This window comes from Erinaceus europaeus, chromosome 14 (genome assembly GCF_950295315.1).
Source record: "Erinaceus europaeus chromosome 14, mEriEur2.1, whole genome shotgun sequence".
In the NCBI taxonomy this organism is placed as follows: domain Eukaryota; kingdom Metazoa; phylum Chordata; class Mammalia; order Eulipotyphla; family Erinaceidae; genus Erinaceus; species Erinaceus europaeus.
Genome location: NC_080175.1, coordinates 29,028,201 through 29,054,366, shown reverse-complemented (window position 1 = coordinate 29,054,366; position 26,166 = coordinate 29,028,201). Strand labels below are relative to the sequence as shown.

The window sequence follows — 26,166 nt, the reverse complement described above, 5'->3', positions numbered from 1 at the left end:
ATTCCTGGCATCACATGTGCTGGAACACTGCTCTGGTGTCTCTCTCCTCCTCGCTCTCACTACCAAATAAGGAAATAAGCAAAACAAATAAATAAAATTGTTTTAGGGTTACAAACCATCTATGTAAACTTTGTTTTTTCTTTTCCCTTTTTCCTTTTTAGATAGAGGCAGAGAGGCAAATGGAGAGAGTAAGAGATCACAGCAACAAAGCTGCCTTCAGTGCAGTGGGGATCAGGTCCAAACCAGGGTCATACACATAGCAAAGCAGCACACTATCCAAGTGAGCTATTTTGCCCGCCCTACAGACAGATTTGTATATTGTAGATATATTAGAATTCTCTTACGACTCCATCTAGAACACATTGAGAAGCAGGTTTCCGAGGATCCAGAGAAATTCCCGTTTCTGAAAGCAGCTCCTGAGAACCCGTGTTTATTCCAGTTTCTCGCTCAATACGTGACTGTAGTGAATGAAGACTTTCATCAGAGGGCAACAGGAAAGAAATTATCTTTGCTGACGTCATATTTAGGATGTGTACTATCTGTAGTGGGAAAAAAGAGAAGTGGTTGTTGATCTTACTATTGATCTTCTTTTGTTGCAGTCTGAACCAGGCCCAACTTTTTCAGATACAAGGTGAGGCAGAGGGGCTGAAGGAGAAGGAGAAAGACATCACAGCAGTGAAGCTTCCTCCAATGCAGTGGGGGCTGGGATTGAACCTGAGCAGCTCACAGAGCAAAGTAGGCAACCTTCCAAGTGAGCTATTTTGCCTGCCCAATGATCGATTATTTGACACATGAATGATTCAGTGCTGGCTACTAAATACAAAAGGTTATTTTCTCAGTGGCAAAAAAGACCAAATCATTTTCCAAAGTGATATTTTCTACAATTATAAAGTGGTATTTTTAAAACTGAAAAGTAGTTTACTATCTACTACAAAGAGGTAGTTCCAAGGACTAACATGCCACAGTTCTCAGTATGTACAAAATTAAGAAATATAAACTCCAGAAACCAGGGTGGTGGTAGTGTTGGACTCTCAAGCATGAAGACCTGAGTTCAATCCCTAGCATTACATGTACTAACCAAAGTGATCTCTATCTCCCTCCCTCTCTATCTCCTCCCCCTTTTCCTCTCAATTTCTATCCAATAAATAAAAATAATACCAAAAAAATTTTTTTTAAATATAGTGCAAGCATAGAACCTCTGATGGCAAAACAAAATAAAACTAGACTCTGTCCCCATGCTCTCAGACTATTTCAAGGTAGAAGTGATGATATAATTACCCTGACAAATCTGAAGAAAAAGGAGACTAAAAAAATAAAGTTTGGGGAGGCAACCAATAACTTAAAGGTGTTTTCAAGTCCTATCTGGTTCTCACATAGAATAATGATTTGTATTTTTTGGCACAGTAGAAGAAAATCCAATCAAGAAGCCAAATTTCATTTATTTATTTATTTCTACCACAGCACTGTTCAGCTCTGGCTTATGGTGGTGTGGGAGACTGAAGCTGGGACTTTGGAGCCTCAGGCAAGAGAGCCTCTTTGCATAATTATGCTATCTACCCCCTTCCCACCAAATACTTTTTCAAAGTTATCCAAGAATGATATTGAAATCATCTCAAATTCCTATTTATCAAAGTATGACAGGAATGGAATATGACTTTTTATGACTATAATTTTCCATCTTTATTTTAGAAACCCTATTTACTATAAGCCATCAATATACACAGAAACACAAGAGAAGAGCTATTTCTGGTGTCAACATAATAAAATTTCTCATTCATATCAAGAAAATACTAGGGTAAAGTTGGCATGGTGGCAGGATAGGCAACTATTAATCAAAGTGGTAAAAAAACAAACCTAGCATTGAAGTAGACAATTTATATTTGTCCACTATTTGGAAGGATATGAAAGGATGATCAGAAACAAGAAATATAGAAAATAAACACAATTTAATAACAAATTATGTGGCAGAGTACTGAGAGAAAAGATGAGCTGTGTGCCAGTGTAGGTATGGAGAAGCTAACAGACAGAGATCATTCTGGGCAAAAGACAGCGTGTGTCTAAGCACAATAGTCAGTAATTAGACTGATGGTATAAAGAGTAGGGACAAAATGGTTCCAAGTGAAGTAAAGGTTAAGATAAGCAGATACGGGAGTCGGTGGTAGCACAACGGGTTAAGCACACGTGACGCAAAGTGCAAGGACCGTAGGAAGGGTCCTGGTTCGAGTCCTGGCTCCCCACCTGCAGAGGAGTCACTTCACTAGCAGTGAAGCAGGTCTGCAGATGTCTTTCTCTCCCCCTCTGTCTTCCCCTCCTCTCTCCATTTCTCTCTGTCTTATCTAACAATGACAACATCAATAACAACAACAATAATAACTACAACAATAAAAAAACAAGGGCAACAAAAGGGAAAATAAATAAATATTTAAAAAATTTTAAAAAAGATAAGCAGATACAAGGCAAATCCTTAGTTGGGGTGGACTTACATTAAAACCCCACACCCAAGACAACCTTACACTTGGGTAGGCAAAAAGAAACGTAGTTTTTTGAACAGAAGAACAAGAAAGCATTTTCAGAAGATGAAAAAGTCTTGCTGTTTAGACTATAGGATGAGAAAGTATAGAGATAAGAAAGCAAGACAGAAGCCTTCTTCATCAAACCAAATCCAGTATGTTTACACTTAAATGAGTTAACGTGATCATGATACCAATAGAAATGTTTCAAAGGAATATTTTAATAAAAATCACTTACTTAGAAGTAAAACCAAGGGGAGTCGGGTGGTAGTGCAGTGGGTTAAGCGCATGTGGCGCAAAGCGCAAGGACCGGCCTAACGATCCCGGTTCGAAGCCCCAGCTCCCCACCTGTAGGAGAGTCGCTTCACAGGCGGTAAAGCAAGTCTGCAGGTGTCTATCTTTCTCTCCCCCTCTCTGTCTTCCCCTCCTCTCTCCATTTCTCTCTGTCCTATCCAACAACCACAACATCAATAATAAAACAAGGGCAACAAAAGGAAATAAATAAATATTTTAAAAAAAGAAGTAAAACCAAGAAGACTCAGTACAAATATCTAAAAGTTTCAGTTCTAAGTATACCATTTTTTTCTAATAAGCAATAGGGCAATATTACTAAATTATGCCCATGTTCATTTTTCAAATAAACTCCTTAACTTCAATTGAAGTCTTATGAAGTGGATATAATATCACTCAAGCTAACCTTCAAATTCAGAATATAATCCATTAATACAAAACATCTCGGCTGCTTCAAAGTAACATCAACAGGTCCTCCCCTCTGTTGAGGATCCCAGCTCAGCATCAATTGTAGCCAGTTTTCCATGGGTTCCACTATTAAGCTAGAAAATATAAAAAAATGGAGAGAGGATCATTTATGTTCCAATTTTCCTCTAGTATTATAAAAAGGTCATTTTATAAATTGTCCATTTTCTTCCTCATTTCTTGTATCATTTTGTATCTTCAAATAATTTATCAAACTATTAGAAGTAAATTTTTTTAATAGAGAGAGAGAGAGAGAGAGAGAGAAGGAACATACCAGAGTATCACTCTGGTATACACAATGCTGAGACTAGAACTCAGGGCCTCATGCTTGTAAATCCAGAATTCTATTACTGTGCCACTCCCAGGCTGCACTAGGACAACTTTTAAAAATAATTAAAATAATAATAATAATAATAATAATAATAGTAATAAAAGAGCCAGGGAACTAGCTCAGCATTACAGGATAGGAGACTTACATGCCTGAGGTCCCAAAAGTCCCAAGTTGAAACCCAGCACCACCACATGCCAGAGCTGATGCTCTGGTCTGTCTCTTTCTCTATTTTTCATAAAAGCAAACAAATAAATAACAACCCAGTGTACCAGGGAAGTGGTTTAGTGGAAGAGGGCATGCCTTACATATGTACGGTCCTAGATTTGATCTCAATACCATGCAAAAATGGCAGAGTGATGCTGTGTTATCTCTCTCAATAAAATAAAAAAAGTAATAGTCAATCCAAAACTCATATGTAAAAGTCAGTTACTAGAAACTTAAACAGTGCAGTTTCATTCTCCAAAGAACCCACTTACTTCAGCATCCTAGAGTCTTCTCAGCACCTAAGCTAAACAGCTGAATGGCAGCAGTTCTTTGCTTCCATCAGATCTGTGCTGAAGGTGGTGCAATGGATGAAGTATTGGACTCTCAAGCATGATGCCCCAAGTTTGAACCCCAGCATTATATGAGACAGGGTAAAGCTCTTTTTTTCTCTTTCCCTCCCTCTCTCATAAGTAAATAAATAAAACCTGAGAGAGAAAGAAAGAGAGAGAGGGGAGGGGGGAGAGAGAGATAGTGGAAGGGGAAAGAGCAAACTGAAAATAACCTTCTCAACTAAAATACACTTACCTACAAAGACTATTTGGTTGAGGTAAATGGCTACTAAATCGAACTTCTCCTGTCATCTCTTCACAGGCAAATATACACTTGGGATCCTTCTTCTTAATCTTCTCATGCCTATAAAAACAGAATCTACCTCAGTTGACAACTTGATTCTCATAAACACTCTTAAAATATTTTTGTCTCAAACTGTATTGAGCTTTGTCTTTTAAAAAGCAATTGTGGGGAGTCGGGTGGTGGCGCAGCGGGTTAAGTGCACGTGGTGCAAAGTGCAAGGACCAGCAGAAGGATCCCGGTTTGAGCCCCTGGCTCCCTACCTGCATAGGAGTTACTTCACAGGCAGTGAAGCAGGCCTGCAGGTGTCTGTCTTTCTCTCCCCCCCTGTCTTCCCCTCCTCTCTCCATTTCTCTCTGTCCTATCCAACAACAATGACATCAATAACCACAACAATGTTAAACAACAAGGGCAACAAAATGGAAAATAAATATAAAAAAGTTTCTTTCTTTAAAAAAAAAAAAGCAATTGTGGGGCTGGGTGGTGGCGCACCTGGTTGAGTACACATTACAATGTGCAAGGACCAAGGTTCAAGCCTCTAGCCCCCCACCTGCAAGGAGAAAGCTTTGCGAGTGGTGAAGCAGTGTTGCAGGTGTCTCTCTCCCTTCTCTACCATCCCCTTCCCTCCTGATTTCTGGCTGTTTCTATCCAATAAATAAACATTTTTAAAATATTTTTTTAAAAATCAATTGTATCATTTAAAGAAAAGAGAGGAGGAGGGAGTTAGGCAGTGATACATTTGGTTGAGCACACATACACATATTATCATGTCCAAGGACCCAGGTTCAAGTACCAACTCCCCACTTGACCTGCAGGGAAGAAACTTACGAGCAGTGAAGCAGCACTGTAGGTGTTTCTCTCTCCCTCTCTACCACCTAGTCCTCTCTCAAATCTTTCTTTGTCATAACAAATAAAAGAGGGGGGTAGGAGGAACGGAAACGGCTAACAGAAACAATATATACACTATGCAAGCACAGAGAACCAGCAATCCCTGGTGGCAATAAAATATAAATAAATACAAATAAACAAAAAATGGGGCTGGATGGTGGTGCACCTGCTTGAGCACACACATTACCACGCTCAAAGACCCACGCTTATGTCCCTAGTCCCCACCTGCAGGGGAAGTTTGAAAGCAGTGCTACAGGTTTCTCTCCCCGCCCCCACTCTATCTCCTCTTGCCTCTCAATTTCTCTCTGTCCTATCAAATGAAAAGTAAATAAATATATTAAAAATAAAACTTTAAAAGTAAATAAAATTCATTTATTCAAAATAATAAGAAGAAAGAAAGGGACAGATAGGCAACTAAAAATTTCCATTTACAGACTGGGGAGATTACTGGCTTTACATTGGACTTACATGCCTCAGGCCCAAGAAATCCTAGGTTCAATCCCTAGCACCACCATCTATTAGAGATGAACAAGTGCAGGGGTAGATAGCATAACGGTTATGCAAACAGACTGTCATGCCTTGAGGCTTCGAAGTCCCAGGTTCAATCCCCTGCAACACTGTATACCAGAGCTGAGCAGTGCTCTGGTAAAAAAAAAAAAAAAAAAAAAAAAAAGAGATGAACAAAGCTCTGTTTTTTCACTCTGCCTCTCATAAAAAATAATTTTAGAAAATTTTAAATCTCCATTTCCATTAAGCACACCAAATTCTCTTTCATCTCTTACCAGGTAAATGGCTGCAGATGATGTAAAAAAGGTCTATATCCAGCAATACATTCAAACACCATGGTTCCAAAGCTCCAATAATCAACAGTAGCTGTATAAGGTTTATTCTCAAAGAGCTCAGGAGCCTTAAAAAGAGAAAATGTTTTAAATGCTAACACTAGAAGAGGTAAGTTACTTTAGAAACACTATAAGCATGAACTTCAAAAATTAGGAAAAAAATCTTATATACCTAAATTCAATGAAATAACACATATCCTGGTCAGGGATGTACATGTTCAGTAATAAAAATACACATTTTACATGTATGAGGTCCTAGGTGTGATCCCTGACAGAAAAGAAATAGAGAGAGAGAGAAAAGGGAAAGAAGGAAGGGAGAGAAGGAGGGATGAAAGTACTTACTAGATACTGTAATGTTCCCACGAAAGATGTACATAAACTTCCTTGATCAACATCTTTGGCGTATCCCAGATCAATTATTTTATGCATAATCTGCAAAATAATAAACTAAATGATTGAGAATTTGAAAAGTAAAGGCAAGTGCTCTAGAGAGAATGGTAGCTGCGCTTGGGCTCTATAATAACACGTAAGTACTTAAGTCTGAGCTCCACTACTTAACTAGTGATGTGCCCTTGAGAAGGTAAAGTCTCTGTTTTTGATAAAATGTTATTAACCAACAATCTCTACTTCAAAGCTTTACTAAGAGTCAATAAAATAGTGAAAGAGGGGCCAGGTGGTGACACACCTGGTTAAAGGCACACAATACAGAGCACAAGGACCCGGGATCAAGCTCCTGGTCCCCACCTGCAAGGGGAAAGCTTCACCAGTGGTGAAGCAGGGTTGCAGGTGTCTGACTCTCTCCCTCTCTATCTCCCCGCCCATCTCGATTTCTCTGTCTCTACCCAATAATAAATAAATAAATAAATAAATAAATAAATAAATAAATAAGAAAAAAATCTAAAAAAATAAATAAATAAATAAAATAGTGAAAGAAAAAAATTTAACACAGTGCCTAGTGCATGGTAAAAATGACGTATAGATAGGTTATTAATGTTTTGGTATACTTAGAATAAGCTTGACCTATTAAACTAAAGGGTAAAGTATGTTCCAAACTTGAAAAAGCATCATACCATCTTAAAGTAGACTGATGTAAGAAAGTATCTAACATCAAGAATATCTTCACTGAGTTCTATACATATATAGAGTGTGAAGTTATAAACCTAAAATTCTGTAGTATTACAAACCAATGATAAATCATATATATATATATATATATATATATATATATATATATATATATATATATATTAAAGTCTTTGGATAAAAAAAAAAAAAAGCAAAGATAATTGGTGCCAAGCATATATGAAAGGTCTAAGAGATAAATGTATCAAAGCTCTATCACCTTCAATGATCACCACTTTCACTTAACATAAAAAACTTACACTCAATAGCCTGGGAAGAAAGGGTTGGGAGGTATAGTGAGTGGGGTTCAGCAGAGAGAGCACAGAACCACCTGAGAGGCCCTGAGTTTTATCCGTGGCAATATACAGAGTAGCACTCTGGTCTTTCTACCATAAGAAAAATAAATAAGTCTTAAAAAAAATAATTAAAAAAAAAAAGAGGAGGAGGAGGAGAAAGAGAAGGAGGAGAAGAAGAAAAAGGGAAAGAAAAATAACACACAAGGGAGTCGGGTGGTAGCACAGTGGATTAAGCTCAGGTGGCACAAAGCAGAATAACTGGCGTAAGGATCCTGGTTCCAGCCCCCGGCTTCCCACCTGCAGGGGCGTCGCTTCACAGGTGGTGAAGCAGGTCTGCAGGTGTCTATCTTTCTTTCCCCCTCTCTGTCCTCCCCTCCTCTCTCTATTTCTCTCTGTCTTATCCAACAACGATGACAACAGTAATAACTACAACAATAAAACAACAAGGGCAACAAAAGGAAATAAAATAAAATAAATTTTAAAAAGAAAAAAGAAAAGAAAAGAAAAAGAAAGAAAAGAAACACATAATCCGATTCAAAGCTCGAATTTTTGGATCTAAATAGAACTGGGTACTAGAAGCAAGAAATGGACTCAAATCATTCTTACAAAAACAAATATTATTAAAGAGTCAATTCACAGTTTCTGGTTCTCAAGATGACTCATTTTGGAATTTGAGAAATAAAGGTTTTTTATTTTGATTTAATTACAGAACTTAGAAGGAGTCGGGCTGTAGTGAAGCGGGTTAAGCGCAGGTGGTGCAAAGCGCAAGGACAGGAGTAAGGATCCTGGTTCGAGCCCCCCAGCTCCCTACATGCAGGAAAGTCGCTTCACAGGCAGTGAAGCAGGTCTGCAGGTGTCTATCTTTCTCTCCCCCTCTCTGTCTTCCCCTTCTCTCTCCATTTCTCTCTGTCCTATCCAACAACAATGACATTAATAATAACTACAACAATAAAACAACAAGGACAACAAAAGGGAATAAATAAATAAATATTAAAAAAACATTTAATTACAGAACTTAGAACTCTGGAGGCGGAGAGAAATACATTTAATTTTTTTTTTTTTTTTCTTAAAGTAAAACAGACACAGGATGTGTGTGTATGCTTTGGATGTGCTCACTAAGGAGTAACAAATTAATTGCCTACTGTCACAACTAGACACTGTGCTGGAAAAAACAGAAATGACACAAGTGTAGTTCCTTCCCTGATGGAGTTACTCTATGAGCAGAGAAGACAACTAAACAATTAAACTAAAAGCTCAGTTGGGTATAGTGAGAGCTGGGGTAGCAAAAGCACAGAATGCTATGGGTATATGGACAGGAAAGGCACCAAACTTTAAACACTATCAGAGAAACTATTAATAGGCATGGAAAATTTCTTCAAGTTTCACCTACCTTTCCACCTACATCCTGAAGAACTATGTTTTCAGGTTTTAAATCACGATGTATAATCTTGTTTTCATGTAAATAGCGGATCCCAGATCCTAAAAAAAAATAAATAATTAATTAAATGTTGTAACAGAAAACATGAATTTAGTGGTCTGGAAGGTGGCGCAGTTGATAAAGCCCTTGACTCTCAAGCATGAGGTCCTGAGTTCAAGCCCCGGCAGCACATGTATCAAAGTGATATCTGGTTCTTTCTCTCTCTCCTCCTATCTTTCTCATCAATCAATAAATAAAATCTTAAAAAAAAACAACAACATGAATTTAAAAATTATATCTCACATTTTGTACACAGTTCTGAGGCTCAAATTTCTAAGACCCCTTACAACTATACAATTATAGCATTTTTTTCAAGATGTTAAGAAGCTATATTTTTTATAGTACATTAATAATTCTCCTTAATTCCCAAGTAGTAGTATACAGAATCTTCTATATTTCAAAGGGACATTGAGTCATGGTGTTAATTAGATACTGACTACATACCTATATCATTCAGTAAAGAGAGTATCTGGCTTTCTTTAAGTCCACAGCAATTTTCCGGTTTGTTCAACAGCTAAAGAGAAAAAAAATACGTCTAAAACATATAGAGACAACATTGTTGGACAGTAAGAACAGCATGCTAGTCACTATAAGAGAATATTCAAATAAAGTAAGTCATGATGAAGAAAATGTAAAAGAGAAAAAAATCCCCACCTGCAGGGAGGTCACTTCACAAGTAGTGAAGCAAGTCTGCAGGAGTCTATCTTTCTCTCTTCCTCTCCCCTCTCAGTTTCTCTCTGTCCTATCCAATAAAAAAAAATTAAAAAAAAAAAGACCTCCAGGAGCAGTGGATTCGTAGTGCAGGTACCAAACCCCAGTGATAAGCCTGGAGGCAAATAAATAAATAAATAAGAAAAAGATGATTAAACGCATAATCAGAACATGTAAATTTCACAATAAGGCTTACAAAAGATAAAAAAAAGTATTTGAAGTTGGAAAAGGTTAAAATAAAACTCACAGGGGAGTCGGGCGGTAGCACAGCGGGTTAAGTGCAGGTGGCGCTAAGCACAAGGACCAGTGTAAGGATCCTGGTTCGAGCCCCCGGCTCCCCACCTGCAGGGGAGTCGCTTCACAAGCGGTGAAACAGGACTGCAGGTGTCTGTCTTTCTCTCCCCCTCTCTGTCTTCCCCTCCTCTCTCCATTTCTCTCTGTCCTATCCAACAACAACGACAACAATAAAAAAACAACAAGGGCAACAAAAGGGAATAAATAAATAAATATTTAAAAAATATTAAAAAAAATAAAATAAAACTCACAGGTAAATATAAAAATGTCCTATAGTAGATTTAAAGTGAGATAGGAAAGAAAAATTTACCATAGAGTAAACAACTATTTTGGCACCAGGGCTTTGCTCATATATAAGTCTGCCATTCCTGGAGGATTTTTTCCCGTTTATAAAATTTCAAGGGAAGTCGGGCTGTAGCGCAGCGGGTTAAGCGCAGGCGGCGCAAAGCACAAGGACCGGCAAAAGGATCCCAGTTCGAACCCGGCTCCCCACCTGCAGGGGAGTCGCTTCACAGGTGGTGAAGCAGGTCTGCAGGTGTCTTTCTCTCCTCCTCTCTGTCTTCCCCATCTCTCTCCATTTCTCTCTGTCCTATCCAACAACAACAACAACAACAATAATAACTACAACAATAAAACAACAAGGACAACAAAAGGGAATAAATTAAAAAAAAAAAATTTCAAGTAGATATAGGTTGGGAAGGAAAGTGACCACAACGCTGCTCCACTATCCATGAAGCCTCCCCTGGCACCCAGCATGGTACTCAAACATTGCCCTCACTCATGGCAAAGTGTGAACTGTACCACTGAGCAATCTCCCAACCCCAATTACATTCCTTTCTCTCTCACCCTCTCTCCCTCTCTCGCCTCCATTTGATACCGGGGAATGAATCCTGGGCCTCACACATCACAATCACATCACGACGGAGAAACTTCCTTGGTTCAAAACTTTTGTTTTCATCTTTGTTTTTGCAGTATACATGTTCCTAGACCAAAGTTTTCATTCTTTTTATTGGGGGGAGGGGGAGAGGGAAGGAGAGAGAGGGGAAAGGGGGAGGGAACATCTTAGCACCAACCTTTCATGATGCTGCATCACTACCATGTGTTGCCAGGGTTCCAACCCAGACTCCTCACATGGCAAGACAATACATGTTACCAGGTAGACAATACATGTTACCAGTCCCCAGGATTTTTTATTCTATATTTGTAGAGAGAATGTGAAACAGAAAGGGAGAGAAAGGAAGGGGAAGACACCAAAGTGGTGTCTGCCATCATGGCTCCACTATCTATGGAGTTCCTTAGCACTGCCCTTGGTGCTCTCTTGTGATGCCAGGGTTTGAAGCCATGGCCTAGCAAGTAACACGTGTGCTCTAACCATCAAGCTGCTTCCCAGGCCTCAAGATTGATATTTTGGTTTAATACCATCAATACAGTTCCATCTTGTAAACACTTCCTGTATAGAGTCAAATGATAACTGCTTTAGGCTTTGCAGACTACAATATTTCTGTTACAAATACTTAACTCTGCCACTATAGTAAGAAAACAAAAAATAAAGAATTCATAAAAGGAGCCAGGTGGTAGTGTGGCAGGTTAAGCGCATATGGCACAAAGCACACAAGACTGACATAAGGATCTCGATTCGAGCCCCTGGTTTCCCATCTGAAGGGGAATCGCTTCACAAGCGGTGAAGCAAGTCTGCAGGTGTCTATCTTTCTCTCTCCCTCTCTATCTTCCCCTCCTCTCTCCATTTCTCTCTGTCCTGTCCAGCAACAACGACAACAATAATAACAACAACAATAAACAACAAGGGCAACAAAAGGGAAAAAATAGCCTCCAGGAGCAGTGGCTCCATAATGCAGATACCAAGCCCCAGCAATAACCCTGGAAGCAAAAAAAAAAAAAAAAAAAAAGGGTGGATGTGTTGCAATAAAACTTTGTTCGAATAGGCCAGTTTTTTGAGCTGTGCTCTAGAGTTATCATATTGACTGCGATTCAAGCACTACAAAAATTTGTAATTTATCATTTCAAATATCCATACTACCTTCCGGAGATCTCCTCCAGAACAGTACTCCATTGCTAAGAGAGGCACATCATTAATCAAAAAATTCAATTCCTCAGGAACATCACAGGCCTTTACAACATTGGCATGGTCCAACCTAACAGTAAGGAAGAAACATTATAAACAAGAATTATTTTCAAGTGAAAAGGGACTAGGTTTCTTTCTCTTTTTTAAATTTCTTTGTTGGGGGATTAATGGTTTACAGTCAACAGTAAAATACAATATTTTGTACATACGTAACATCTTGCAGTTTTCCACATAACAACTAAAGGTTGACATTTTATAAAATTCTAACTTCTCATTTATAATTACTTTTAACTTAAACCATATATAAATTAAAAAATAGTACTACTACGTATGTGCCAGGCAATAAGCACTTTATATGCATTAACTCATTTACCTGTCACAATAATTCTACAACAGGTAAATTTATTAATAATCTCATCACACAGAAGAAAACTAAAGTATAAACTGGTTAAGAGGGGCTGGGCAGTGGCACACCCATTTAAGTGCACATAGTAGGAAGCTCAAGGGCTCACCTAAGGATTTGGGATTGAGCTTCTGGTTCCCCCACCTGCAGGGGAATGCTTCATAAGGGGTGAAGCAGGTCTGCAAGTGTCCATCTTTCTCTCTCCCTCTGTACCTCCCCTCCCTTCTCAATTTCTCTCTGTTCTATCCAATAAAATGGGAAAAAATAGCTGCCAGGAACAGTGGATTTGTGCTGGCACTTAGCTCCAGCGATAAGCCTAGAGGCAATAGATAAACAAACAAACAAAACAAACTGTTTAAGTAAGTTAAGATCACATAGTAAGTAGACAAGTAATGATTCAAATCTGGCAGTCTACTTCCAAAGCCTATAGAAGACTGCCCACCCCATAATCACAATACCTTTCAGAGGTGAAAACTATTACAACTTTGGCATGTTGCCTTCCAGTTTTTAATTTGTGCACAAATACTTCTTTCAGAAAATATTGAATTACACTATAGATTTCTAAAATATTACCCCAGCCATCATCATAATTATCTATAGTAGATCTCAAAACCAAAATAGATTTACAGGTCGTAAGTTTGAGATCTGTTAAAGAGAAATAGACATATGAGTCAAAAAGTGCCCATTTCAAATCTAGGCTCTAGTACTTACAAGCTGTGTGACACCAGGGGCTTCAATGCTGCCCCATAAATAATGATGATAATAACCCGTGGTAGGGAAACTGCCCCGCTGATAGAGAACTGGCCTTGCATGCTTGAAGTTTCTGGTTTCATCCCTGGCACTTCATGTACTGAAAGTAGTGCTCTGGCTTGTCTTTCTCTTTCTGCCTCATGTGAAACTCTCATGTGTCATTAATAAATTCTTAAATAAAAACAAAATTTTGAAAAGGTAGTACTTAGTGGTCCAGGAGGTACCACAATGGATAGAGTGATGAACTCTCAAACATGAGGTCCTTGGTTCTTTTTTTTTTTAATAAGATTTTTTTCTTTTGGGCACCATATGCGCTTAACCTGCTGCACTACCGCGCGGCCCCCAATTTTTTTCTTTTGGGAGTCAGGCGGTAGCACAGTGGGTTAAGTGCAGGTGGCGCAAAGCGCAAGGACCTGCATAAGGATCCCGGTTCAAGCCCCCAGCTCCTCACCTGCAGGGGAGTTGCTTCACAAGCAGTGAAGCAGGTCTGCAGGTGTCTCTCTCTCTCCCCTTCTCTGTCTTCCCCCTCTCTCTCCATTTATCTCTGTCCTATCCAACAATGACAACATCAATAACAACAACGATAACAACAATAAAACAAGGGCAACAAAAGGCAATAAATATTTTAAAAGATTTCTTTCTTTTTATTTATTTATTATTGGTTAGAGAAACACAGAAATCAAGAGGGGAGGGGGAGACAGAGAGGGAGAAGGAGACAGAGAGACACCTGCAGCACTGCTTCACCATTTGTGAAGCTTTTCCCCACAGACGGGGACCAGGGGCTTGAATCTAGGTCCTTGTGCACTGAAATGTGTGTGCTTAACCAGATGTGCCACCACCTGGGCCCCAAGGTCTTCAGTTCTATCCCCAGCAGCACATGTACCAATGTGATGTCTGGTTCTTTCTCTCTCTCTCTTCCTATCCTATCATTAATAAATAAATAGGGGAGTCGGGTGGTAGCACAGCAGGTTAAAGTGCAGGTGGCACAAAACACAAGGACCAGCATAAGGATCCCTGTTCAAGCCCCCAGCTCCCCACCTGCAGGGGAGTTGCTTCACAAGTGGTGAAGCAGGTCTGCAGGTGTCAATCTTTCTCTCCCCCTCTGTCTTCCTCTCCTCTCTCCATTTCTCTCTGTTATATCCAACAATGATGACATCAATAACAACAGTAATAACTACAACAATAACAACAAGGGCAACAAAAGGGAATAAATAAATATTTAAATAAATATACATATATATGTATATATATATATACATATATATAGAGAGAGAGTTGCTATGACAACTAAAAGAATTATTTGTTAAGCACTTACTACACTACCTGTGGTGTTTTAGAAATATGTCTACTCCCTCCAGAAGCTTAAGTTTCTCTTCACCTTTAGCCTAAGCTATACTTAGTGACTCATCTCTAACAAAAATAATGTGACGGAAATGGTGGAGTGTGACTTCTGAGGTAAGATCACTCAAGATATGTCAGCTTTCATCTTGCGCTCTCTCTCTCTCTCTCTCTCTCTCTCTCCCTCTCAAGTTACTCACTTTGAGGAAAGCTAGCTGCCACGTCAGGAAGACATTCAAGCTTCCCTACAGAGAGATCTGCAATGGAGAGGAACTGATACCTCTGAGACAGTCATATAAATGAGCTTGAAGTGAACACTCCAGCCAGCCAAGTCTTTGGAGGACTACAGTTCAGCGACATTTTGAGATCTTTTAATAGATCTCCTGAACCAGAACTATCCACTTAGTAATTCCCCAATTCTTAATCTGTACAAACTGTGAGATACTAAATATTTGTTGACATTTGGCTTCTCTCTTTTTTTTTTTCTTTTTAATTGTAATATTTTGAGGAGTGGGGAGGAAGGGTGGGAGATATCCCAGAGATGGAACCCAGTATCTCCTATACATGAAGCATGCACTGTACCACTGAGCTACATTCAAGGACCAAAACACCTGTTGCTTTAGACAATTATGTTGCTTTTACCAAGGCCATAGCTACACTATTCAACAAAAGTAGGAGAGTAAAATATAAAGAGTAGTGACTGCTCCTTAACCAAAAAGTATAAAAGATGGGGGCCAGGTGGTGGTGTACCTAGTTGAGCACACGTTACTTACTTATTATTGGATAGAGACAGAGAAAAATTGAGAGAGATGGGGAGATAGTGAGCGAGAGAGACAGAGACACACCTGCAGCCCTGCTTCACCACTCGTGAAGCTTTCTCCCTGCAGGTGGGAACCAGGGGCTTGAACCTGGGTCCTAGTGCACTGTAGTGTGTGCACTTAACCAGGTGTGCCACCACCTGGCCGCTCACGCATGTTACTATACAATGGCCCAGGTTCAAGCCCCTGGTCCCCACCTGCAAGGGGAAAGCTTTGCAGGTGGTGAAGCAGTGTTGCAGGTGTCTCTCTGTCTCTCTCCCTCTCTATCACCCCCTCCCCTCTCAATTTCTGATTGTGTCTATCCAATAAATAAGTAAAGATCATACAAAATAAATAAATAACCCTGGAGGCAAAAAAAGAAAAAGAAAAAAATGTTTAAAAAAAATGAGCATTGTCCAGAAGAAACAAATTCTGCCCTTAGGGAACACTGACAATACCTAGGTGACTTATTTTAAGTTTTAATTAAAAAAAAAAAAATTTTTTTTTATTTGGCCAGGGAATAGCACAGTGGTTTACACAACAGACTTTCAAGCCTGAATTCCAGGTGTGATCCCTGGCACCGTCATAAGTCAGAGCTGAACAGTATTATTAAAACAACAACAACAAAAAAAACATTTTTTAGTGGAGGGGGGAGAGAGGTAGAGGTGTGTGTGTGTCTGTCTGTCTGTCTTAAGGGCACTGCTCTGTCTTTCATACGGTGTCAGAGATCAAACACAGGGCCTCATGTATACAAGCCCTTTAGACATTTTGTTTGTTTATTCATTCATTTTACCAAAGCACTGCTAACTCTACTTGATGGTAGCTCACAGCCCCTAGATGACTTTCCAAACTGAATAAAACTGTGCCATTATTATCTGAAATTACATTTAATTAAAGAGAAAAAAGTGTCTCCCTTCCCCCCCCAAATAAAAAGATGCAAACAGCTACTTGCTGTCTCTGTCCCTATGATAATCTCTGACTGAGCTGTAAAATTGGGGAAGCATATCAAAAGTACACTTACTTCTTCATGATCTGGATTTCATGGCACCACCGTTCTCTGTTTTTGGTACTCAGCTCTAGACGACAAGACTTAATTGCTATTTTGAGATCAAGTTCCTGCCAAAAAGGAAAAAGAAAAAGAAACATAAATTAGGCTCTTGTGTAGATTTACTTGCTGTCAAATATCAACCCAGGGAAACAAAATGCCTTAGCTTTACCAAATTAAATATACTTATCCACAGTTCTCTTGAGTCAACACTTTTGCTAGAGAAACCACTAGACAAGCCAATTCTTTAAAACTGACCTTCAGGGAGTTGGGCAGTAGTGCAGCGGGTTAAGCACAGGCAGCGCAAAGTGCAAGGACTGGAGTAAGGATCCTGATTCGAACCCCCCCCCCCCGCTCCCCACCTGCAGGGGAGTTGCTTCACAGGTGGTGAAGCAGGTCTGCAGGTGTCTATCTTTCTCTCCCCCTCTCTGTCTTCCCCTCCTCTCTCCATTTTTCTCTGTCCTATACAACAACAACAACAACTACAGCAATAAAACAACAAGGGCAACAAAAGGGAATAAGTAAAATAAATATTAAAAAAAACTGACCTTCAAATGCACCTAAGCACATAAGGAAAAGGTGGCTGAGTCTGATCCTGTAACAGGTCTCTTTAGACCTCTGTCTCATATACTTCTAGAAAAAAATGCAAATAATCTATCCTCCCAAACTCTTCAGAGCTTAGTCAAGAGCATTAAAAAGGGCTCTGGTCTCTAGCTTAACTAGAATGGAGAGGATAGTTCAGGATTCCCTGGTCTCAGATGGTAAGGAACTTTTAATATGACAAAAACCCAATGCTCTGCATATATATATATATATAAAACCAAAATCAAAATCAAACCTGGGACCTCATCCATGCTAGTCCTATGTTCCTCTGCTGAGTTATTTCCTAGATACTTGACACTGATAAAAAAAAAAAAAAAAAAAAAAAACCTCCACCTTATGCCTGTGAAAATGAGTTCTATCGGAGGGAACATCAAGTAACACAAAGCATATAAACCTCACCAAAGTTTTACCATGGTATTATTTACAACAGCAAAAACATGGAAGTAACTGATGTGTCTATCAACAGATGACTAGATAAGATGTGATACATTTATGTAATGGAATACTATTCAACTACTAGGCTATCGAAAAACAGAAAAATATGCCATGACTTTTCCAATGATAACATAAAGATGAAATTTTGCTATTCACAGCAAAAGAGCAGGAGCTTGAGAGAATTATACCAAGCAAATCAACTTAGAAGGAAAAAGACAAGTTTTGGATGATTTTACCCAGGTGTGAAACATAAAACTAAATAGAAACAAAAGGAAACTAAGAGCAAACAAACAACAACAGCAACAAAAAACCAGTAAAACCTGGTGACAGAAGTCAGGTTATCTGAGAGAAAGAGAGTATTGCAGCCGGAGTAGTGGTGTACTGGGCTGAGCGCACGTTATACAAGGCTCCCCACCCCACCCCACCCCCGTCCCCACCTGCAGGGGGAAAGCTTTGCAAGTGGTGAAGCAATGCTGCAGGTGTCTCTCTTGTCTCCCCCTTTCCTCTCAATCTCTGACTGTCTCTATCTAATAAATAAAGATGATAATAATTTGCTTTTAAAAGAGAGTACTGGAGGGGAGTCGGGCGGTGGCGCAGTGGGTTAAGCGCACGTGGCGCAAAGCGCAGGGACCGGCTTAAGGATCCCGGTTCGAGCCCCCGGCTCCCCACCTGCAGGGGAGTCGCTTCACGGGCGGTGAAGCAGGTCTGCAGGTGTCTATCTTTCTCTCCTCCTCTCTCTCTGTCTTCCCCTCCTCTCTCCATTTCTCTCTGTCCTATCCAACAAAAAAAAAAAAAAAAAAAAAGAGAGTACTGGTAGTGGGAGGAGAGGGGTGGAGAATATCACAGCACAGAAGCTTCCTCCAATGCAGTGGGGCTAACAGCAAACCTAGGTACATGCATGGCAGAACAGCGTCGCTATCCAAGTGCCCTATTTTGCTGGTGCAGCTTCCAAGTTTTATTAGCTACATACTTCTTCTCTTCTTACTACAGGTCTGGTTGTCAAATGTCCTAGTTTTGGGAAAGGGTCACTCTCTGTCCAACTAGAAAGTTCCTGAGAGACTTCTAAGATTCCAGAGGAACTTGAATCTCTTCCATCTAAAAAGTGAGTCAGAAAGTAGAATGGTGATTGCCAATGACAGGGGTGGGGTGAGGGGTAAGGAAATAGGAGGTATTATTTAGAGGTTTCAGAGAATCTGGGAAGATGAAAAAGCTCTAGAGGTGGATTTAAAAAATATATATTATTTATGAGAGCAAGAGAGAAAAAATCCAGAGTGTCACTCTCACACATATAGTGCTAGGAATCAAACTTGAACCCCATGCTTGAGAGTCCAACGCTTCACCCATTGCACCACCTCCCAGGACCTCAGAGATAGACACTGTTGAACTGTACAATTTAAAAAGGTTAAAATGAGGAGGGGGCATGTAGGTGGCTCAGAGGTAATACATATGTCTGGTACTCACGGAACAGTAGGTTCAATCCCAGGCACCATACAATCACAAGAACAATAATAAACATCATACTGACAGAGTAGTGCTCTGCTGGTGTCCCCCACCCTCACATAAAATACTGGGTTGTCAGAAAAGTCATTACATGTTTCTCTGTTTCTCTATGCAAAAATGCATCATGTCTTTTCCAACAAACTAATAACTTTTAAAAGTGGTTAAAATAGTCAGTTTTGTGGTCCGGGAGGTGGCGCAGTGGTAAAACTTTGGACTCTCAAGCATGAGGTTCCGAGTTCAATCCCTGGTAGCACATGTACCAGAGTGATGTCTGGTTCTTTCTCTCTCTTCCTATCTTTCTCATAAATAAATAAAATCTAAAAAAAAAAAAAAGTCAGTTTTAGGGAGTTGAGTGGTAGCACAGTGGGTTAAGCACAGGTGGCACAAAGCTCAAGGACCAGCATAAGGATCCCAGTTCGAGCCCCTCCCCCTCCCCCTGCAGGGGAGTAGCTTCACAAGCGGTGATGTAGGTCTGCAGGTGTCTATCTTTCTCTCCCCCTCTCTGTCTTCCCCTCCTCTCTCCATTTCTCTCTGTCCTATCCAACAAGGACATCAACAACAACAACAATAATAATAACTACAACAATAAAACAAGGGCAACAAAAGGGAATAAATAAATTAATTAAACGATATTTTAAAAAAATAGTCAGTCTTAAAGTTATGTAAGCTTTACCTGCACCTATGATATATTCTTCTAACCCCAACCAGGGACCAAGAAAAGCAGTCATGAAGCATACTGGCAAGCACACACTTTGTCTTGGGGCCAGGCTGATGAGCAGGCTTAGTTCACAAGGCCACTGGCAACATTCCACGAGAAGTACCTGCCTCCTTCTATTTTCTCTTATGCCTCCTCTGATGGTGGAATTTTTTAAATTTACGTACTACTTGTAAGACAAAGTACTTGAGCCCTATCTTTCACTTCCCATCTTTCTCTCTTCAGGATTTCCTTCCAAGCTCTCTTTGTCAAGTAGCCCAGAAAGCAGCTTCACAAAACTTCCTGTGTTCTATCTGTGGCATTTGTCATTCTAATTGCCTCACAAGCATGTTCATTCCTCCCAGGTATATTTCCTTCCTTCTCCCACCATACAGTATTGATTCTCAACTCACACTCATTCCTTAAGACAGCAAATATTTTCTTTTTTTATTTTTAATAATTTTTATTTTATTTATTTATTTTCCTTTTTGTTGCCCTTGTTTAATATTGTTCTGGTTATTGACGTCGTTGTTGTTGGACAGGACAGAGAGAAATAGAGAGAGGAAGGGATGGCAGAGAGGGAGAGATAAAAAGACAGACACCTGCAGACCTGCTTCACTACCTGTGAAGTGACCGGGATCCTTAAGCCAGTCCTTGCGCTTTGCGCCACATGCGCTTAACCTGCTGTGCCATCGCAGGACTCCCTAAGACAGCAAATCTTAGCTCCTCCTCTGGAATTCATTTCTCCTTTCTAAGGGTAGGCAGGCATCTAAGTAATGTTTTTTTAATTTATATAATTTTTATTTATAAAATGTAAATATTTACAAGACCATAGGATAAAAGGGGTACAACTCCACACAATTCCCACCATCAGAATTCCGTATCCCACCCCCTCCCCTGACAGCTTTCCTATTCTTTATCCCTCTGGGAGCATGGACTGTTAAGCAGTATTTTAACCATTCATCTTGTCTCGTGTTTTCCCACTCAAATGAACTTTCACAAAAATCTTCCTAGAAATTCACTTTCATTTTAATGTTTCCTCTCTTAAAATCAGTTGATACGGTGACAGGGAGCAATGCATCCAACTGATTGCAGACATTACAGTGTGCAAGGAAAGGACCAAGGTTCAAGCACACAGTCCCCTCCTGCAAGGTAGAAGCTTCATGAACAATGAAATAGTGCCACAGATGTATATGTATATGTATATGTATATGTATATGTATATGTATATGTATATGTATATGTATATGTATATCCCCGTTCTGTCTCAATTTCTATTTCTTTTTTAATTTTAATTTTCAAACTTTTATTTTACTTGATAGAACAGAGAGAAGTTTAGAGTGAGAGAGAGGGAAAGAGAGGCACCTACCGCACTGTTTCATCACTCATGAAGCTCTCCTGCAGGTGGGGACTGGGGGCTTGAACCTGGGTCCTTATGCATTGTAATAGGTGCACTTAATGAGATGGCCACCACCCGGCCCCTGTCTCAATTTCTATCGAGAGAGAGAGAGAGATGGAGAGAAGGCTCCTAGGAGAGGTGGATTCATTGTGCAGGCACAGAGCCCCAGTGATAATCTTGGTGGCAATTAAAAAAATAAAATGCTGATAACAGCAACAGCGTAGCAGCAGGAGCAAACACCTGGGGGTAATGCACACAGCTTCCCACGCACCGGCTTAGTTCACCCACCAGCAAAGCCACGGCACGGCACGCTTCACAGTTGCTAAAGCAGACTCTGCCGCAGGGACTGCCAGTTGGGGTCTGCGTATCTGAGAATGGTTCCCCGCACACAGCAAGACGGGAGGCTGCGTGGGTGCCATCTCGGTCATTTTCCGGGAAAAGGGCTCGCTCGCCCTGTCATCGGGGAACCGCTTCAGAGAAGCACAGCTCACACTTCACGGTCCAGCGGGGCCACAGCCATTCCTGAATCCAACAGCCCTGAATCCGATGGAAGCTTTCTGTCCACGACCAAGAAACCTCACCCCCCCCAGGCTCTCTCCTGTCCTTCTCAATCCACGATTCTTTTCACCAGCGACTCCTCAACTGTCCCCTAAGCCAAGCGCATGTTCAGCCTCAAAGCCCACCCGCCGCTTGTGCAGGCAAGACTGCGGCCCCGCCACGAAACCCCGCGGCCCGCGGCCCCGTCCTCTCCCCTCCGACCTGCGCGCGCGTCCTCCACACACCGGACACTGCCTGCACCGACACACTGTCAGCGCACTGTCGCTGTCACGACCTGACACCCTGAACACCCTGAGTCGGGCCCCACCTCGGACTCGGCCACCAGGCTGCCAAGCAGCCCCCGCCCCCAAGCACACAGAGGGGCTCGCCGGCCCTGCCCACGCCCCACGGGCTCACTGACAGTTTCTGTTCCACAGACGCTCCGACAAAACACCCGCCGCCGCTCTCTCGGGCGCCCGGCCTCACCCGATGCTGGTACAGGCAGACGTTCCCAAAGCCGCCGGTGCCCAGCCTCTCCCGCATCTCCCAGGGCCCGCCCGCGCCCGGCCGCAGCCCCGGGGGCCGCTCCATGGGGCGGGAGGGCAGGCGGGCTCCGGCTCCGCCACTGTTCCAAGACCGGTTCCGGGCCGCCGAGGCTCGAGCAACTTGCTTCTCGCGAGATGGCGCGTCACTTCCGGAAGCAGCCTCTCGGTGGCCTCCGAAGCCGCGCCCCAAGTTGGGCTCACCACAGGTTCCCCCAGCCAGTGAAGGAGAGGGGCGTGCAGGGTGTGGGAGGTCCTTTCTGGGGCTCACTGGGCATTTTACTGGACGAGAAGAACTGCCTGTGATTTTCTGGTCTTTTTTTTTTTTTTTTTTAAGATTTTATTTATTTATTTTTTAATATTTTATTTATTTATTTTCTCTTTTGTTGTCCTTGTTGTTTTTCGTTGTTGTTGTAGTTATTATTGTTATTGATGTTGTTGTTGTTAGATAGGACAGAGAGAAATGGAGAGAGGAGGGGAAGACAGAGAGAGAGGGGAGAGAAAGATAGACACCTGCAGACCTGCTTCACCGCCTGTGAAGCGACTCCCCTGCAGGTGGGGAGCCGGGGGCTTGAACCGAGACCCTTATGCCGGTCCTTGTGCTTTGCGCCACCTGCGCTTAACCGCTGCGCTACAGCCCGACTCCCAAGATTTTATTTATTTATTTACTGATGAGAAAGATAGGCGGAGAGAGAGAACTAGGCATCACTCTGGTACATGTGCTATGGGGGGTTGAACTCAGGACCTCATGCTTCAGAGTCCAATGCTTTATCCACTGCACCCACTCCCGAACCACTCACTGATTTTCTGGTCTTCAACATGATCTGCCGAGACCCTACATGCTCAGGACAGCTCCCCTTACAATGGCTTCCATTCACTTTCTGAACCAGTCTCGTCTTTGTATAATTCCACCCCGATCCCACCACCAGAGTTGTGTCCCCATTCCCTCTGTATTTATAGATATTTGCCCGTTTTTTCTATTTTTTATTTATTAATTTTTTTTATTTTACAAAATTACATGTCAACAGCGGTTTAAATCCACATCATTCCCACCACCAGAGTTCTGAAGCTTCAGTCTCCCCACTGAAATCCACCATACTTACCCTAAAGTTGTAGACATGGGCCAACCATCATCTATACAACTGTCTACATTTATACATAACTGGCCCCCCTTTTTTTCCTGATCCAATCCTCTCTTCCCCTACAAGCTACTCATGACGACATAACTACCTCCATATGCCCCTCTCCTTTTCTCTCTCTCTCTCTGAATGATGGAGCTGGAGCGCAGAGTCCTCTTATCTTCATCCTGTCACTTCTCCCCCACTGGGAGTATGGATCAAGGTTGTTTTGTGGGAGCAGAAGGTAGGAGTTCTGGCTTCTGTAATTGCTTCTCCTTTGAACATGGTTTGCCCCGTTTTTTTTTTTTTTTTTAATCTTTATTTTTTTGGATAGAGACAGCCAGAAATTGAGAGGGACGGGGGTGATAGAGAGGGAGAGAGAGACAGAGAGACACCTGTAGCCCTGCTTCACCACTGGGAAGCTTTCCCCCTGCAGGTGGGGACTGGGGCCTCAAACCTGGGTCCTTGTGCACTGTAACTTGTGCGCCCAACCAGGTGCGCCAACACCCTGCCTGTTTTTTCTATGAACCTGTCTTCTCTTCCTTTCTTTTTTCGTTTCTTTTTTCCTCCAGGGTTGTCACTGGAACTCGGTACTGGCACTGTGACTCCACTGCTGCTCCTGTGGCCATCTTTTCAACTACTGTTACTATTATTTTGATAGGACAGAAAGAAATTGAGAGGGAAGGGAAGATAGGGAAAAAGAAAGATAGATACTTCTTCCCACTTAGTGAAGAGATCCCCTGCAGGTGGGGAGCTAGGGGCTCAAACCCCGGCATCCTTGCACTTTGTGCTATGTGCACTTAACCCACTGCATCCCCTTCTCTTTCTAAGTCACACCTCCACCTATTGCTACTTCTGAGTGTCCTTTTTTTTTGGTCTTCTGTCTCCAGGGTTCAGAGCCTTTGGTTGGCAAATGCTAGAAGAAGAAGAGCCTTTGGTCATCTTTCCTATCGTTTATCGTTTACCTCTCTGAAGTATGAACCAAAATTCTTTTTGGGTTGCAGAAGGTAGGAGTTCTGGCTTCTGTAATTGCTTCTCTGCTGGATATGGGTGTTGGCAGGTCAATCCATCCCCCCAGCCTGTTTTTATTTTATTTGACTTTATTTTATTTATAAAGTGGAAATATTGACAAGACCATAGGATAAGAGGGGTTTAATTTACACAATTCCCACCACCAGAACTCCCTATCCCATCCACCCTCCTCCCCCCTTGAAAGTGCTATTCTTTATCCCTCTGGGAGTATAGACCCAAGATCATTATGGGGTGCAGAAGGTGGAAGGTCTGGCTTCTGTAATTACTTCCCTCCAGATATGGGTGTCGGCAGGTCTATCCATATTCCCAGCCTGTCTCTCTCTTTCCCTAGTGTGTCAGGGGCTTGGGGAAGCAGGGTTCCAGAACACATGGTGGGGTCGTCTGCCCAGGGAAATCAGGTCAGCATCATGGTAGCATCTGGAACCTGGTGGCTGAAAAAGAGTTTAAGATAGAAAGCCAAGGGGTCGGGTGGTGGCGCACCTGGTTGAGTGCATTTAGTACAATGTGCAAGGACACGAGTTCGAGCCCCCGGTCCCCACCTGCAAGGGGAAAGCTTCATGAGTGGCGAAGCAGGGCTGTAGGTGTCTCTCTGTCTCTCTCTCCCTCTCTATCACCCCCTTCCCTCTTGATTTCTGGCTGTTTCTATCCAATAAATAAAGATTAAAAAAAAAGATATAAAGCCAAATGAATTGTTGACTAATCATGAACCTAAAGGCAAGAATATTGCAGATGAAGATTTGGGGGTCTCTGTTTTGGGGAAATAGGTCTATTTTAAGTATATTCCAAGGGACCCATGGCTTTACTAGTTTTTGCCTGAATCTGACAGCTAACATGCAGGTGGACCCAAGGTATTGTCCTGGGGGATGGTGTCATAGTTGGAAAAAAAACTAGAAAGCTGGATCAGGGAAAAGAATAGCTCCCAAATATGGTGAAAGTAAATAAATACTGTTAACTATAAACCCCATCGATCTGATCTGGGGCCCATATTCAGCACAGGAACCTATGCAGCCTCTGCATCCCTGTAGGTCTGAGCTCACATTCTGTGGTCACGGCTAGGAACATTCCAGGCTGCACTAATTTCAGGACCCATCTTTCTTGGGTGGTAGAGTATGTTGTCCAACCTTCCTTCGGAGAATGGAGCATTCCCACCCCCCTGACCTGTTTCCATCTTTCCCTAGTGGGGTTGGGCATTGGTGAGGTCGTCTACCCAGGGAAGTCACGATAGACTCATAGTAGCATTTGAAACTTGGTAGCTGAAAGGCAGTAAGATAGTTTTCTTAAAAAATATATTTATTTATTTATTTATTCCCATTTGTTGCCCTTGCTGTTTTACTGTTGTAGTTGTCATTGATGTCATTGTTGTTGGGTAGGACAGAGAGAGGGAGGGGAAGACAGAGAGGGGGAGAGGTAGACACCTGCAGACCTGCTTCACCACTTGTGAAGCGACTCCCCTACAGGTGGGGAGCCGGGGGCTCTAATGGGGATCCTTATGGCAGGATCCTTATCCTTTGCGCTTTGCGCCGCTTGTGCTTAATTCGCTGCGCTAATGCCCGACTCCCAAGATAATGTTTAATAAACAGGAACCAGTAAGTAGGAATAGAGCAGATGAGAATAGGGATATTAGGGTGGGAAGAAGGTAGGAAGTCTATTTATATTTTCATATGGGGTCCATGACTTTATTAAAGTTTTGCTTCAGCTTGATAGCTAACATGCAGGGGAACTAAAAATATTGTCTAGGAAGTTGGTGTCAGAGTTGAGAATAGGACTAGGAAGCTGAATCAGGGCAGAGAGTAGCTTACAAATGTGAAGAAAATGTCTAAATACAATTAACT

The 26,166-nt window shown here is 41.6% G+C and overlaps 1 protein-coding gene across 6 annotated transcripts in view; it reads right to left on the bottom strand.

Moving 5' to 3' along the window:
- Positions 1-22,326, bottom strand: part of CHUK (component of inhibitor of nuclear factor kappa B kinase complex) — a 45,090-nt gene extending 22,764 nt beyond the window's left edge. For 4 of the 6 annotated variants that reach the window (XM_016191362.2, XM_060171488.1, XM_060171489.1 and 1 more), the window contains exons 1-10: positions 22,129-22,309; positions 16,451-16,545; positions 12,097-12,211; positions 9,498-9,567; positions 8,967-9,055; positions 6,501-6,590; positions 6,102-6,226; positions 4,387-4,494; positions 3,208-3,343; positions 345-539 (exon numbers count right to left, since the gene is read on the bottom strand). In XM_016191362.2, coding sequence (XP_016046848.1) covers positions 345-539; positions 3,208-3,343; positions 4,387-4,494; positions 6,102-6,226; positions 6,501-6,590; positions 8,967-9,055; positions 9,498-9,567; positions 12,097-12,211; positions 16,451-16,545; positions 22,129-22,233 — 1,128 coding nt within the window. In that variant the 5' untranslated portion in view covers positions 22,234-22,309. Of the gene's footprint in view, positions 1-344; positions 540-3,207; positions 3,344-4,386; positions 4,495-6,101; positions 6,227-6,500; positions 6,591-8,966; positions 9,056-9,497; positions 9,568-12,096; positions 12,212-16,450; positions 16,546-22,128 lie in introns of all 6 variants that reach the window. The other 2 variants (XM_007530266.3, XM_060171487.1) reach the window with 2 other exon arrangements.
- Between the last annotated feature and the right edge of the window lie 3,840 nt (positions 22,327-26,166).